The 17321-nt window shown below is 43.2% G+C and overlaps 1 protein-coding gene across 1 annotated transcript in view; it reads right to left on the minus strand.

Moving 5' to 3' along the window:
• phlpp2 (PH domain and leucine rich repeat protein phosphatase 2) overlaps positions 1 to 17321 on the minus strand; it is a 34834-nt gene that overhangs the window by 8314 nt on the left and 9199 nt on the right. The window contains exons 4-9 of the mRNA XM_070968381.1: positions 8990 to 9180; positions 8365 to 8490; positions 5004 to 5158; positions 3059 to 3205; positions 1651 to 1881; positions 99 to 301 (exon numbers count right to left, since the gene is read on the minus strand). Coding sequence (XP_070824482.1) covers positions 99 to 301; positions 1651 to 1881; positions 3059 to 3205; positions 5004 to 5158; positions 8365 to 8490; positions 8990 to 9180 — 1053 coding nt within the window. The remainder of the gene's footprint in view (positions 1 to 98; positions 302 to 1650; positions 1882 to 3058; positions 3206 to 5003; positions 5159 to 8364; positions 8491 to 8989; positions 9181 to 17321) is intronic.

Below are 17321 nucleotides of genomic sequence, written 5' to 3' on the forward strand. Positions count from 1 at the left end.
CAAGTTGAATGTATCACTGGGGAGAAGGGCCTTGACATGCAGACAAACAGCCAGTGGGGCAATAATAGCAGCTAGTTGACACTTTTTGTTTGACTCACGGTTGCTGCTGGCATGAAGCATGCGCAGTGTGAAACCGCTGAGTGTCAGAGTCCCCAGCTGGTTGCGCTGGCAGTGTAGAGTCTCCAGGTTAGAGACGGAGCTCAGGTCCAGTGAGTCCAAGCAATTGTCCCGTAAGTCCAGCTGCGTCACCTGGCTCACTGCTTCATGATTCTCACTTTTCACCTGCTTCAGTCCATTCAATCTGCATTTTACAGGCATTAAAAGAGATGAAATATCACTGGTTACTCCTACTGGAGCAGAGGAGCAAGTCTTGGATGAAGCATTAGGGTAACATCAAGTGAAAGCACTCTGACACGTCATACTTGCTAAAATTAGACCAAAAAAGAGCAGTAGTATGGTATTTAGGGTTGTTACAACAGCAGCTTGTTCAGTTTATGGTGACAGATCATTAGCATATACATTCTGGAAAAATGGGAGAACATAGAAAAGAGCAATAATATATAACAGTATAATGGAAAAAGTTATATGTTGTGATGGGCACGTAGAATTGACAAATATTGTAGTACTCTTTTGGGTCAATCAATGTGAATTTGAAAATGATGGATGAAGCACATGTTAAACAAGTTGCACACCTCAATCCCTCAGGTTTCATTAAAAATCTAACAAGATATTGTGTTTGCTGCATGACACACTGGGACCACTCCGCTGTCTCTCGCTTTGATTCACTGGGAACAACTTCTATAACTTCTTTTTGTCAGACTCATCTATTTTTAGCATGCTACCTTTTAAAATAATTCCCAGGTGGACAATGAAAAGCAGAGAAATTCTGAGTTCATGACTGTCAGTCAGGTAAGGCACTGCGCTGAGATCCAGGCTCTCCCTGATCCCTTCTACCCTGTTAATAAACAACATCTCCTCTTTTATGAGAGCCACCGGCCCGCTAATCCACCACAGATGCACCTTGCCCTTCTAAATATGGTCTGCCAAACCGCAACTTCTGCAAAACCCAAGGTTGAATTATCAGCCAGTTGTAGGTGGAGCAGTGGGTGCTGTTTAATCCTCAGTAGGAAAATCAATGAGTACAGCTCACCTATCCCTTATTACCCATCACAGAGGTCCCCTTGAGCAAGACACTTAGCCCCCAGCTGTTCCTGTGGAGTTGCTAAATATGTATGACTGCTGTTGCAGGCAGCTCCCAGGTGTGAATGTAGGTGTGAACCAGAACAATGCACAAAAAAAGTATTTGCACTCAGCAAACCTGGCGTCTAAAAATAAATGTTTAATAAAAAGGTGAGGCTTGGAGGAGTGGTGAGGAAAGGAGTGCTGGCTGAGGTTCAGACCAGTATTTATCATTCTGTCAATGCCAGAGGAAGAAATAAAAAGGAAAAAACTTTATAGATAGATGGCAGTGTGGGAATATTCTCTACCTGTCTTCAGACCCACTGAATGATTGACAGCGATGATTGTGCGGGGAGTCCCTTTATAAGACGTATTACATTTTACATATTGATCCAGCAGAGAAAGAAGAGAGGGAACAGACTTAGGAAGTGCAGAGGCTGAGAGTTCTTTCTCCCCTGACTGGCCTCTTACCGGAGGTCGATGTTTTTCAGGTGGCTCATTCTAGCCAGAGTACACAACTCCAGACTCTCCACTCTGTTCCCAGCCATGGCTAGCCTGTCCACTGCACTCAATCTCTCCAGCACAGCAGGGACATGAGAGAAGTTATTGAAGGAGAGCCCCAGGCTGTTGAGCTGGGACAGGCCACCCAGCTCTTCAGGCAGGGAGCTGAGGTGGTTTCCATCCAAGGACAGCGTCTGCAGGCTACAAGATAGAGAGAAGGCGGCATTCATGTTTTGCTTTCTTTTACTTCCAGTGGTCAAAATATCTGCTTGTGCCCATTTGTAGTTATGTAGCCATTGTTTACTGAGTAGCATCGTACATTAAGCAGGTCCTCAGGATGAAAACTGCCTGATTTAGCTTCTTAATCTGATTGTATAACAAAGTATTTTAACTTTATGCACTTCACTGATGCCATTAAAACCTCCATCCAGATTTTATGAGAGCATTACTTATGTGTGCAATGGCCTTAAAGCGCAAACCAGAACAACTGTTTTTACAAAACAAAGGCAAAAAATACAACGACAATACACTGAGATAACATTACAGAAAGCAAATGAACACGATAGAAAAGCTGATATTACAGCAAATAAATTATTCTCTTCCTCATTCCTGATTGAATATTGATGATTCCACTCCCAGCTGGAGAAAAGTACAAAATTACAGTCAATTTCATTTATACAGCCCAATGTTACAAATCACAATTTGCCTCAGGGGGCTTTAGAATCTGTACAGCATATGACACCCTCTGTCCTTAGACCCTCCATCTGGGTGAGAAAAACCTCCCCAAAAACCTTTTAACCTTTAGATATCTCAGGGAGAGCAGCAGAGGAGGGATCCCTCTCAGCGGACAGAGAGACAGACAATAGATGTCACGAGCACAGAGCAAACCAAAGACAAAAATCACAGTTTATACAAATGATGACGATAAAATTACAGATACATGTAGACTGTAAAACATATGTGATGACTAACAATTGACTTTGTGTTTTGCTAATTTGTTTTTATTGTCGGTTCTCCAAAATATCGACCAAAGAACCTAAAAAAATCCACTTAAAAAAAATCTTTACTTAACTTGCTTTCTGAAAAGTTGTCATGGTTTGCACCTCACAGCCACCATACATGTGAGGGGAATTGTGACCTAAATTGCATTTTGTGCATGATTTCACTGTGTGGCTATCTTTGGGATTTACTTCTTATATAATTACTTGCTGATCTTTTTATGTGCTTCTTCAGTTACTTATCTACTTCATGCAGTTTTACCATCAAGCAGAATTTTGTGTGTACTGTTTGCTCGTGCATGCCTTGACCTCCGTATTCATGTAATATGTGCAGTGTACATAAGCAGTGTATGCACAGCATGTGTGTCACTGTGTCACACCTTTGAAGGTTGCCTGTCTGTGCAGGGACAGTCTGCAGGCTATTACAGGAGAGGTTGAGTTCAGTCAGGCTGAGGATCTCACACACGCATTCAGGGAACACACCCAGACGGTTGTGAGATAAGTTTAGGCTCTTCAGCTGAGAAAACCTAAAGAAAGAAGAGAACAGCCTTAAAAACAGTAACAGTGAGTCAACACCGACATCGTGTGATGTGCCTGGATGTGTCTCCGTCCGCTGTCTGACGTCACTTGACCTAGCTCTGCTCCAGTCCGACAGAAAATCTAAAGAAAAGGGCACATAAAAAAGGCAGAGTGTTTGTATTTCCACAAACCGGCAACGATGAAAGGCTGCGGTTTAGACTAAGTTTAAACTATGCACTTTTTATTTGTTGTTGCTTTCAAGGAACATAAGATGACTGGCCACGCACACTGTGATGTTAAGAAAGAGCAGTGAAAATCCAGGAAGATTCACTGAGACAGACGAGCATCTTAGCTGACCTGCTACCGCGGTCCACATTTTCAGTCGCGTTTGCAGAGCTATTTGTTGTGCCTCAGGAGAGTGCAGTGGGCAAGGAATGGGAATAAAGAGAAGATATATGGCACAATGAACAGCGAAGACTGAACACCAATTGTTGAATCCAGGGCGAGCACAGTGGAAATCAGATACTGTGGATTCATTCCCCACAAGTTCACTGAGGGAGTTTTGTGCTGTTATTTGTGCTTCGGGCTTGCACCATGTTATTAAGAGGGCTTTGAAAGCAGCTGGAAAAAGTCAGTCAGTGGCTCAGCAGGCAAGAATAGACAGTGTTCACATTGAAAAAGTATTCAAATGACCCCACGGTGCCTTAGTATTACCAGTGCTAAGGTCTCAGCTGGCTGCTTCAAACAGAAATACATCCTCAGCATAAAATTCTCATACGTGTGTGTTTACACATTTGTAGCGCAGGTCCAACAGATGAGTGGTGCCATGCGGCTTCAGAGTCACATCTTCCATATTAACTCCACCTTCCTCTTGTCCCCCTGCGTACTGCGAGCAGCGGAGGTGGCCGCAGTGACTCACAACACTGGTCAGAGTACAGACAGTTTCCTTTTATCCATGCATGCTCCTTCTAAATATACAAACAAAACGGAGGGACACCAGCAATGGAGGGGTGCCAGGCACTGAAGTTTTAATCTTTTTTAAGCACACACACCCAGCCAAGCAATAATGCTGGAGGAATACAACAGGAGCCAGAGGGGTTGGAGATGATTAACACTTAATAGCAATGCATCAGCTGATAAATCCATCTTATATAAATAGTTTTTTTAAGCAGATTTTCACTAGTGCATTTCACTTGTTTCAAGTTTTTTCCATGCTTAATTATCATAATAAGATAGAATAACTAACTAATTTTATTACTGGTTCTGAATAACATTTGAACCTGGAATTTCCAGAATTATAAAGCTGTTTGATAAACACTTTTTTTTTTTACTTTTAAGATAACACCAGTTTATTTCAGACTAGATATTTTCACTTGTTTTAAAAATCTTGTCAGTGAAATTTTCCTGCTCTGTTAGTGGATAATTTTGCTTATTTTAAGTAATGTTTCAAGCAAGGCTTCTGAACTGAATGGAGTCCGATTAATGTGGAGGCTGCAGCAGCACAGGGGAGGAATTAAATGCGCGTCTTGTTCACCTAATTTGGATCACTGTAGAAATTTCTCAGCTCAGTATTATCTCCAATGCTCAAAGAAAATAAAATCAGTTAAATAAACCATGAAACACAGTGAATGAGCTGAGGTCAGAGCACAGGGTCAACTACAACATAGAGCCCAAATATAGAGCACAGATTCTCTGTTGTGCAAAAGCATGTTCCAGCAAGGCCATGAGGGCATGATCCCGCTCTCCTACAGCCGTCTGTTGGCAAACATTTGTGAAGAATTCTTCAGTGAAAGGTTGTGTGGTTACCTGGGAAGGTTGAGCAGGCCTCCAGGCCCCTGAAGGCTCATGAAGTTGTGTCGCAGGTTGAGGTGGGTGATATCCTGACTGTAAAAGAGATATTCAGGCACTGCTTCCAGACTGTAGCAGGACAGGTCCACCAAGCTGACTGTCTGAGACACCACCTACCACACACACACACACACACACACACACACACACACACACACACACACACACACACACACACACACACACACACACACACACGTTAATCACAAAATCAGAAAACTCCTTTCCTCCTTGCAGCTTTGCAATCCTAAAAGCATTTCATCAACACAGTCAGATAGCAACCACTCTGACACCTGACGCCTTGTGGCCAACTCCAACCCAAAACGCTGTACACCCAACAGCAGGGTCCACCATCGGAAGAGCTTTTAACCTTACGTGAACAGGGACAATGGACAGTGGAAGCAGCTATACTGGCCCCAGGTTATGCAAGCAGCCTGCTGCCTTGCCAAGACATTACTTCAGACAGACAGCGCCCCAGTTTCCAGTTCAATGAAGTTCATCTTCCAGGGAAACACAGTGGTCATGGATTCAGAGAGCAACAGAGTAACTCCTTAATATGAGCCAGTTAAAGTTAGACCTTAGAAAACATGTGCACATATACCAAGTTACCTATTTAAAACTAATGCATCCTAATACAAGAAGGTCAGAATGTTTAGTCTATGTTGATTCAATGTTACAGTCATTTTTCAGGTTGTAGTTTGTGGTGCTGTTGAACTGTATTGCCTTAGGCTAAGCTAAAGTAAGCAACCCAGGGAATGAATGCAAGAAACAAATAGCAAAAGTATCACGTCAAATGGTGTTTTATTGCATCTACTGTACATGTTTGATTCTGTGCTTGTTTTAGCACAGTTCAAATCTCTCACAGCTGTTACAGTACAGTCACACAGCTTCTCCCACATTTTTCTTGTACAAAACACAGCTGCACAGATCCTCCATCATCTCCGAGATGATTGTTTACAGGTCAGCCATCATTGCAGGCTACCTCGCAGCACTCGTCCAGGGCCAGGCCGAGGACGGTTTCCTCCATTAACTACAGAGCTGCACACTGTGCAGCAACCCAGAAAATGGGATGGCTGCTCAGCAGAGCATGACATCACGTCACTGCTTTAGGAGATGACAAACACAAAACTGCTCATCTCCCACAAAACTACTCATGTGCCAGCCACTTTAAAGAAGAGACTCCTCTTTAAAAGAGTAATTAAGTGATGTGAGAGTGGGACGATGGACACAGACTGACAGAGAAGAATTAAAGAGGGGTGGGAAGCAAAACAGAACAGTTTAGCTGTTTTAGATGATTTGCATAGTAATTAACATTGTGACTGTGACACACTGAAGCAATGTGATAGATGAAGAAGACACTGAAAAGAGACAGCTAAATAAAACCTCATAGGATGAACAGAGGTTCAGTGATTTTCACCAGTCTTTGATCAACAAGTCACTATGCATCCATTCATACATGAAATCAGATCACCTCCTATAGAGCTGACGAACGAGGACTCAAACTTGCCCCAATAGCACGACTGGCCATAGCTGCACATCACAATCCTCGATGTTCATTCTGGCATATATGCCCCCGCAGTTCAACATCACATTAAAAATCCTTAAAAATATGTTTACACCACAGCTCAAACACAGGTAATCTGACTGCTTATGCAATTTCCTCAGGAATATCTAGTCCAGCCAGGCTGCGCATGATTGACATCTCCAGTTCTGTTAGCTGTTAAAATCTCATGATGCCACCGACATAAACATTGACAAGATGGTGCAGCAGTTCAGCCTCCTCTGAGCAGCTCCTGGCTTCTTCAAAAACAGTGGAGGGTGTTTCTGGTGTGATAGTTACTGATTAATGAGTTACACAATAAATATTATTCACTGATTTAATTAACCGCACACATAATTTTAGCTGATTTGTAATCAGGGTTATGTGTTTAATGCAGTTTATACTGTAACAACTAACAAATCACATACAATTATGTCAGGCAGGATATTGTTAACATCATCAATGTTCTTATTTGCTGTATCGCCACCAAATTCACAACCAGTGTCAGCAACAGAGAGCACTTTGCAAAATTAGAATGCAATTAATCTCCTATAATAGCTGTTTTTCATTGCATAATTACATAAAACCATAAATAACATATTTACGCCGCAGTCATCCAGTCACTCTTCCCTTGGTTTTGAGAGAAACCTTTCCTTTGCAGTGAATGTCATCTGGCAAACACTGCACTTTCTCTAAATATATGATTTAATATATTCAAACGTACATAGTGCAAATAGCTAATTAACTGTAAAATGTATGTAATGTTACCATTTCAAAGATTTAACTACTTCATCTACAGCAATATATTTCACACCCTCTGACTTGCTGTTTCGACAAACACTGATATGCTGCTCTATCGTGTGTCTCTACACTAGTATTCGGTCCTGTTCTGCTAAGTCATGTTGCAAGCACAAAGTCACTTGGTCTCTCTCTCTCTCTCTCTCTCTCTCTCTCTCTCTCTCACACACACCACACACACACACACACACACATACTCACACACACACAAAACACACACTCACTCTTACAATTTATGCAATGTAGCATAAACACTGGCCCAAATCCACCAAAAACCTTCATCAGTCATCCTCCCCTGTCTCCATAGAAACCTCTCGTCTAAGTCTCAGCCTAAATACAGTGCACTAACAGGCTACTCTAACCCAGTAATCCATACCACCACGGTCGAGAGAGATCCTGGACTTAGCATGAATCTGCAACTAATTGGATTTTCTTTTTTTTATCTGTTGGCTTTCTCCTTCCATGGCTAATTGTATGCTGGCTCTGCCTCAGTGGAGGCTCTCACAGAGGCTGTTCAGCTCCAGGAAGGAGCTGTAGCACAATAGCCATTAATTAGGATATTAGAGACAAAGCAAGCAGAGCAGAAGAGAAACAATGAATTTTTTTTTGAGGAACAGCTGCGAAGACCCGGCAAATCCTCTGAAAGACACACAGCACATAATACAAATACAAAAACGTGTTTGGGTCATTTTTCATCCTCTGAACCACTGTGACTATGACTGAAGATAAAGTATGTGCATAGAGGTATGCTGTTCAATCAGAGCCAGACAATGCTGAGTGTCTGCCTCTGGAGCCAATCAGACGCACTCAGACAGCTGGTTTCCGATTGGACGAGCCAACAGGCAGAAGGCTACTGTTTTCCCAACACCTAACCTCTGATTTAAACACAAGGAGGACTAAGTGGGAACAAGCTACCACTGAGAGAAACTGTGGGACATCACGCCCGCACACACAGTAACACACACTCCGTCTCTTGCTTACTTTTGATGCCTGCCGATGCCATCGCTGGTAGTCTGCGAGAGTGTCAAAGTTGACAAAGTATGTCTGGGCCTGTGATCCGGCTGAGCTGAACATCAGACAGTGTTGCCTCCGCTTCACCTCCTCCACCTCAACATGAAGACAACACACAGGTACGATGAGGAAGAACAAACACAAACTGAAAATGATGATTATGTATCATTTCTCATGGCTGAAGTCATATTGGTAAAAGAATAACTCAATTGTCTGTCATCTTAACATCGTTATACGTCGACAGTTTTTAAAGACGTTGGTGTCTCTAGATGTTGATGAGAGGTTCTCAACTATTTTATGCTAAAGAACAGGAGTACAAGGGTTTGACAACAAAAAGCTTATTTTATTGGTTTCCTGTCTGTGGTTCAAGGTAAACAGTAAAAATAGCTACTGTATCGCCTTAAGTTGGACAGACAATCTGTACATATTCTGTGGCCTACATAGCACAAAATCATCTGATCAGTTGCATCCAGCCATCTATCCCAGCTGTGTTGTTGCAGTGTACACTCAGCCTGGAGTGTGGGCTCTCCTCTGGGGAAACCGAAAGGTTAAAAACCCCATAGGGTTGTCTGACCTCCAAACGCTCAACCCTCACCTTTCCCCCCACCAGGGGCAGGATGTGCATCTTCCCAGTCAGGCTGTCTTTGACGGAGGCCACGATTAGACAGGTGCCGCAGAGGATGACCTGCCGCTCTGCCCACTTGTGCAGCTGCGACTTGCCCTTCCTGACACTAAATACGCCTTTCAGCAGGGTCCGCTCCTGCTGGTCTGCATTCACTGGATGCTCTGGAGGAAAAAAGCCCACACACAGAGGTTAGTGTAGATCTACATCGACATCAATCGAATGCACCCCGCCCCTCCTGTGATGAACAAATTCAGCTAATTACTAGCAAATGTTCCGTAGTTTCACATAGGATCTTCCTGAATATGAAGTCACATACTGTAGATACTCACAGGTCAGTATGATATCATCTATAGATTAGTCAGTCTCATTCGCTTATTAATTCCAGGAACTGATCTTACATCAGTGCTGAGCAGGGACACGGCCCTATTATCTCATGTACCGTACGTCTGAAGAAATCCCACGGCACAATAATAAGTTTGATCTTAAAGTAAGGGGAAGAAAGTTTCTCCATTAACCTCCATTATTAAAAAGCATAAAATCAAAGCCACAACAGACAGAAAGCCATCCAGTAAAGCAAAAATATAGCTTTGAGTCACAGGTTGGGTTCAGGTCTTATCTGACAGCATCACGTTGGGTCTGATATGGGTTGGGTGGGTATGGGGAGAGATTTGGGATTTCTGGTATCAAGAGAAGTAAAAGCCACTGCGTCTTGATGTATCCTTGCTCGTTTTCTTGATTGGACTACAAACAATTTCTCCTCCCTCTCAGGTCTTCTCAATTCTGGGAAATGAAGCAAATATCACACTGGACACACAGCCTGCCCTGCACTCCCTGTTCCCTCATCTACACTCTGCTAGTTCTTCTTAAGATCACTAATAATTGATCCTCCCCTCTTTACAGATCAGACTTCAACATGCCAGTCAACAGATCAGAGCAGCGCAGCAGCAGCTAAGTGGTCAAGGTGTCCTGAGAGTGTTGTATGAATATGTCTCTCTCTCTCTCTCGCTCTCCCTACTGCTGTCCTTGCCAAGCAGAAGCATCAGTCATATTTATGAATGAGTCAGGGATTTGTCACATTAAACTTCACTCTTTTCAATTAAATTATGCCAACTTGCACAGCAGGCAGGCTTAGCTGGCCAATGCTGAAGGACAAACCAGACAGTGCTGCTGTCTCTGCCAAGCTTCAAGTACACCCAGGTTAACGGCAGGTCAAACAAGCACAGAGGAGACACTGCCTCAGCCTCTTGTCCTCTGTTGTTAAATTTTCGTCAAACTAACTTATGCTCCCTCCCACTCAGAGGCTCTCATTGGCAATCTACTCTCTTTCCCTTGTTCTGTCTGACTCGCTCTTTCTCTCCACCTTCTCTTTCACTTCGCAAGGGTATCCAAATGAAATGAAAGGCTGCTCATGTTTTTCTTCGCCGGGGAAACTGATAATGAACAAGCCAAGTCCTTCCGACATTTAATTGGCTGGCTGGCAGATCAACAGCAGGGACTGATCCTTGGGTGTCCCCTCACTCAAAGAGAAAATTGGAGACGCAAACCCTCACAGGGTCAGTGGTGGGGAGCATGGACCAATGTGTAAAGGGAAATACGCCAGGATGCGAGACCACATATCAAACCACAGTGATCTTTTGGGGCAGACCTTTAAAAGTTTGCTCAGAGTCTTTGCTTATTCTTTGATGAGACTCTGGATTTAAATCATAATTTTGCTTTGCATTGAGGCAAAGTTCTTGCATGGCTGCTTTTGTTTCGAATGCATTTAACATTTGAGAAGTCCGGCTTCACAAAGTGTTCCTGAGCCCATGTAGTAACATCCTTTATACAACCATGTGTTCACAAAGTGGTGAATCCTTGCTTGTGAATGACTGAGCCTTTCCAGGATGCGTCTTTCATACCCAGTCATGATACTATCACCTGTTGCCAAAGAACCTGTTTACCTGTGGAATGTTCCAAACAGGTGTTTTTGGAGCATTCCATTACTTTCCCAGTCTTTCGCTGATCCTGTCCCAACTTGTTTGAAACATGTTGCTGCATCACATTCAGAATAAGCAGATATTTATAAAAATCACTGAAGCTGATGAGGTAAAACATTAATTATATTCTCTTTGTACTGTTTTCAATTGAGTGTATGTCAAAAGGGATTCTGATTCATTTATGTTTTCAAATCAGGGATGTAAAAAAGTTAAAAAATAAATAAATAAATAAAAAGTTTTGCATGAAAATGTGTTTAAATTCCGCCAATAAAGGTCTCAAAAAAGTATTGTTTTGATATTGATACAGAAACACAGGTATCGTATTGGCACCATGTACCTTATTGGCATTGTTTCAGTGTCAATGGCCTTTCCTGTGCATCACAGTAAGGAGGTGAGCAATTACGATCATGGACTGGCTCTTAAATCCATGCAAGCACTCCACACATAAACCCCCTCTCCAAGTGTCACAGAGACAGATGCAGCACATGTCAAATACTAACATTCTATTCTATCATACTTCGTTTGAGTATTTGTAATAGTAGTTTACTGTCAACACCATCAAAGCTCTACAGAAGACAGCTGACAGCTGAAAGAGGGAGTTAGAATAAAACAAATATAATATATTCATTATAACAAGTAATTAAGCAAAACACTCGCCCACTGCAGTACCCACATCCATAAAATCATCATCATGCACCCACTCGCTACAAACTGACACAGGTTGACAGGCCGCTCTCGCCGGCTTCACAGCATATCACCAGAAATGAGCACACTGCAGTCTTTGTTCCGCTGTCAGGGGGAGCGCCACCTGCAGGATGCCAGCACACAGTCTGGCCAAGCCTATCAATGTTCTTTTGACCCTAAAACCAGTGAGCAGCGGTTTGGTGGGATCAAGTAAGACCATCATCTACTAGCTACAAACTCCTGCACCTTCGTCCTTCTGTAACACCACTCCACATTCTTTCCTAAAGCTTTTCTGGAGTTGTGCAACATTGGTCATCTAGCAAAGACTGATATGAGGCAGAATCTCAGCTATTTGTGCCGCTGTGTGAGAATTAGTTTAACACTACAGCACCACAGAGAACACCTGAAGCACCTTTGGCTCACAGAGTAGTGTGTGATTAGACATAAAAGATTTGGACATAAAATTAATCTGCAACATTTTTGATAATCGATTAATTAAAAACAGCCAAAAATGTGCTTCTTCCCGCTCCTCCAATGTCTAGGATTTTTTGTAGTTTTCTGTGTTTTATATAATTGCACACTGAATACTAGAAAAAAGAAAAAAAAATGAAGACAATGACTTAATTTGAAGACCGTAACCTTCTGGAAAACCTGGGACTAACTGATGAAAAAGAAAAATTGGCCGATTATTGGATAACGAAAATAATCATTAGTTAGCCCTACAACGCAGTGCTAAACATGAGGAGATATAGAAAATAGATTTTAAATGATTTCCTGCTTCAAAAGGCAGTGGCAAAGCAATCTTGAACTTGATCTACGTGGTCTACCGTGAATTTAAAAGGAGTTTTCAAATCAGAATTTGATTTGGAAACTCCTTTTAAATTCATGGTAGACCTCAATATTAAGAGGTTTTTGAAAAGTGCACATTCACAGTGGCATCCACACGTACTTAGACAACATAATGTTTTTTGCACTTTTGTACCAATACAACCATCCATCTCAATATCATTAGCATATTTACAAAATATGACAAGTCGCAGCCATAAAGAGCCAACTTCTAAAACAAACACACATGATATCCCTCAAGGTCTGTGGGGCTATTAATTGCTAGGGGAACAGGCTGTTCACTAAGTCAAAGTCCACACTGTAAACCTTTGTAGTCTCTCCAGCAAACGCCGCTGCTCTGCGGAAAGCCAGCCAGATCAATCCCATCCCACTGATGACAATGTTGACATTGCCTGTGGCTCCAGAGGGGTTTAACGACACAGTCGAACATGTTGTGCGACGCTGTTTTCTGTTGTGGGATGTTTTTTGTCCGAGTTATGGAGGAGTCTGGAGGAGCAGGGCCACGGAGAGGCCGCACTGCCTCCACTAAACTAATCATCAACGTGTCAAACGGCCTCCTTGGAGATGCCGCCAAACCACAGGGACAATGTGACAAGTGACAGATCAGAGAGTCGACTGTACAACTTCTTATCTCTTCTCCGTTCATCTCAAGTGTGGCCGCGGCCTTCACTTGCCAGCAAAGTCAGTGTCATCTCACTTCGCATGGCATGACAGATGAGCAACGAGGCCACAGCAGGTCAAATTCTGCTCCCTTATCACAGAAGAACAAAAATGGATGGAGAAACCAATGGAAAGAGAGATGGGGGGGGAGAGAGGTGACAGGTTACTCAGTAACACAAACTGCTTCCATTAAAAATGATTCATTGCTGTAGGAGGGATAAAGAAAATTAGGTTTACCCCAGCACAGGTAAAGCAGCCATTTATCGTACCAATTTTCATCCCTTTTCACTAACAGTTTTAGTCCGTAACTCCTGGTGTTGGTCCGGCGGGTGTTTGTGCTTTTTTGAATCTGTTTTTAAATCACATGCTGAATGATTTCAGGGCAACTGTTGAGCGTTCTGATGAACACAATACTCCCTGTATCCCTGAGCCTTTTTGTCTTGCTCAAGATTGCATAGATTGCGTTAGCATGCAGTAGGGGGTCAGTGGAGGCGGAAGCACAGCCTGATTTGACTCAGAACAGCAAGCTCTTTTTGGCAGCAAATTCAAATTCAACCCACCACCCAGATGCCTCCTCTTGGTGGTCGGTGTTTACCTCTATTTAAAAAACTCTTCCATAAACTTTGCGCAAGAAAATTCAATTTTGTTACCAAATATAGCAAGGCTGCACTGTGCAGAACACAGATGGAAGAGGCACAGCTGAATCCTGCTTCTAAGTACAGATGACGATGAAACAGGCCATTCAAATGGTGGATGTTTTTCACCGGCAGTAAGTCATCAGACTTGTCAACTGACCATGAGTCCAGGACCATTGACAGTCCTCAGGTTTCAAATGAGAAAGAGGAAATCCTTGGGAGAAACAGAGCCCCATCATAGAAACAGCATATTACAAGGAGGAGCTGGCAGGAAACCATGAAGAGCCTGCTCTCTGCAGAGCTCTGTTGCTCGGGGCAATTCTGTAGGAGCCCGGATCTGAATACAATTTAATTTTTCTCTTAAATCTCAGTCTGACTGCTTCTCCATTCTTTCTCCCTTTATAGCACAAAATGAAGAAGCAACCTTGTGCTTGGTCATTCATGGTGATTTTAGTCTTCCTGTTCCTCCACAACATGATTATTTTGACTCACTGATAAACCCACTGACCCTCAGAGTTTCACACTCCGATTCACTGTACATGTCATCACAGCTGAGCACATCCACGGTCTTCTCTTAGGTTTAAGTTCCATTTCCAGCTAAATCAATAACTTATTAGGTGGGTTCACACAGCTTGCAGATGACTTCATTCCTTCTGCTCTGACACTGACAGTGGCCCTGACGTGAACTGTGCTTAGCAGCTTCTAGGATGTAAGACTGAGATCACCCAGGAAGAGGTGGATCGGGGCCCAACGGACATGCGGCAGAGCTTACAGCAGGCCATGTCTGTGCTGCAGCTGCATGGACTGACACAGAGAACCACTGGTCCTCAGGTCTCGGCAGTTGTTTTCACTGGCAGCTTGTTTTTTATCAAGTCAGCATTTTAAAATGTTTACTCCCTTGTCCATGTTTGTTTTCATCTCATCTGTGCGCCACAGCGGGAGGGTCTGTGTGGGAAGCTGGAGGGTGGAGAAGGTCCGAGATGACTTTCCTGAACAAATAAGAGGACGGCAAAGTTTAATCAATTACCTGCTGCACTGTACTTTGAAACACTCCGATGGCTTGGGAGAAAATATGGCCATAAAACAGAAAAATGCACACACATGCAAATGAGCAAAGGTGCACACCCACATACCGTAAAATAAAAGCAAGGTCATCTATTTGCATGCAGACCACTGACATATAACAAGCCAATGTCCACTTGTAACCCTGTGCCACTGGCCATATGTCTATGAGCCAAGAGCTTTAACCAAAGAGCAAATTTCCTCTTCACACTGATCCATTTGGATGATTTGGCCTGAAGAGGTAAACTAAGTAATATTTTACAAGACAAAAGATGTGGGAAAGATCAGAAAATAGAAACTTTTATAGCATAAATATTTTTCCTCTTTGCAATATTAGTTGTATTTCCTGTTATGGTGTTATGATTATGGCTTTCAGAGGGAGTATTTCTTTAGCAGAAGAACATGCCAATAAAAACTGTTCTGTGGATTACTTGGAGTAACCAAGACGTTGCTTCTATGGAAAGACAAGCTGCCGTTGAATCTGTTGATTTAATTTTTCAAATGCAGAGAGCACCGTAAACAAAAACTCATTCACCTCCATTGTATTGTGCAGTTAGAAATCTCTCAGTACCTCGGCGCTAAACACAAAACTGTCTGCCTGGCTAGACAGCCTTTAATCACCTTGCCATGCCTCAGGTTTATCTTCCGACCGCTTTCGGGTGGAGAACCAGTGATGTAGACTCTCAGAGCCTATTAAATGCAGAGCTGACACACGCAGAGCACCACATCAGGTGGTTCTGTAGCAGCTGTAGTCTTTACTGATGGACCACAGTTTCCCTCAGCTGCTTAGTCAGACCATTACCCCTGACAACAGCTGTTAGACAAGCAATCACCTGGGAGAAGGATCTCATAACAAGGCTGTTGTGTGTTTCAATGATAGATCACAGCCCACCTACAACACCTATGTGGGTGGGAATGAAAAAACCAGGGTTACCTTGTGCCAGCCAAAAAATTGAGGGCCACTGCTGAGGCTGTATGACAGTCTCCTAAACACCAGCAGGGGGAGGGGGGAGCTGAACGCACTGAGATAATTCACAATGCAACCACAACAATCTGCAAGTTATATTCCAAAACAGTCACTTCTTACTACCTCCCCAGTGCCTCGGGCAGCAAACGGACAAATCGAGTTGTGCTCTCCGCCTTGGCATTGTGTCAAGAGCGCCCGAGTACCAGTCATGCCTGGTCTCTGGTCTTCTTTTCCCATGAGTTGACAAAAGGAGGCAGGAAGTCTCCAAGGGGCCTGGCTAGACTCTGACCAATGCAGCCTGACTACTGATAGTAGCCAAGACCCGACCAGTTCTCATGTTGGCAAGGGGCGAACAACAGTCAAGCTTCCACTGGACACAAAAGGACTGGAAATAAGTCTGAGGCCACAGTGAGCTTAAGATCTGACAGCTAAACAAACAAACATCAGCTGTATTACCAAGCAGACATAAAGACAGAGTTGTATTCATTCTAAAGAGGGGAGCTAAAGTCAGAAAAACATAACAGTGCTTTTGCATCTTCCAAGACCTTTGAGTGTGGAGTTTGCAGTGTCTGTTCGGATTTTTAAAGTCTCATCATGAGTGCCTAGTCAGTCAGAGACTTTCAATACAAAGCTGTTGAGCTTTGTGTTTAGCTTGTATCTTTATTCAGTGAGGCAGCGCTGCATTTCATCGTAGGGAGGGTTGTGTACTTTATGTGGGAGGAATTACATGTGAGCCCTTCAGACGCTGTGGTTTGCTAGATCTTCCTCTTTTCTCTGGCACAGCAGCATGTGAGCTGTTCTAACCCCAAACATCATAAGGAGTTCCACTGACTCAGCGGGAACATCCGTCGGTTTATTAAGTGGAAACACATTACAGAACATCGTTCACCATTTACCCTTAATGGCAAATCCCTTAATTGCTGCTACTGTAAGAGTATCATTAGTCCAATGCGCCGACTCACACGAGGAGAGCTAGAGATGTCTGTGGGTTTATGTGAACTGTATTGAGACACATGCTGGTATACATGTCTGTGAAGATTATCAGTCGTCCAGGTCATGGTTTCCAGGGAAGGCAGAATCAAAGGAAACTGGAATAGGTTGTAGAAACATGAAAACGTCCTGCCTTTCATCCAAGGGGCTTCTTCAAAGGTTAAATACCTGGGAGTCCCCACCACTCAGTAAAAACTGAAAAAGCCTGTTGGATGAGAGGCGAAACGGTTTCAGATTTCCACAACCAAGTCCAGTCTCTCTCGATTCTACCCTCCTTGGATGCAGGTATAGAAATTTGTCACTGGTTTCGCCAAAGAGTCACATCCATTCTGCTACTGCATTAATATATCACGCTGACACAGGGCCACTTAGTCACTCCAACCCCGGGGTCATGGGAGCATGTTGACAGCAGCTTGTGAAAGGCAGCCCACGTGGGGATGGAGAGGCACCACAGGATGAAGGATGGTCGGTCACTTATCATA

Source organism: Chaetodon trifascialis, chromosome 1 (assembly GCF_039877785.1).
Source record: "Chaetodon trifascialis isolate fChaTrf1 chromosome 1, fChaTrf1.hap1, whole genome shotgun sequence".
NCBI classification, from domain to species: domain Eukaryota; kingdom Metazoa; phylum Chordata; class Actinopteri; order Chaetodontiformes; family Chaetodontidae; genus Chaetodon; species Chaetodon trifascialis.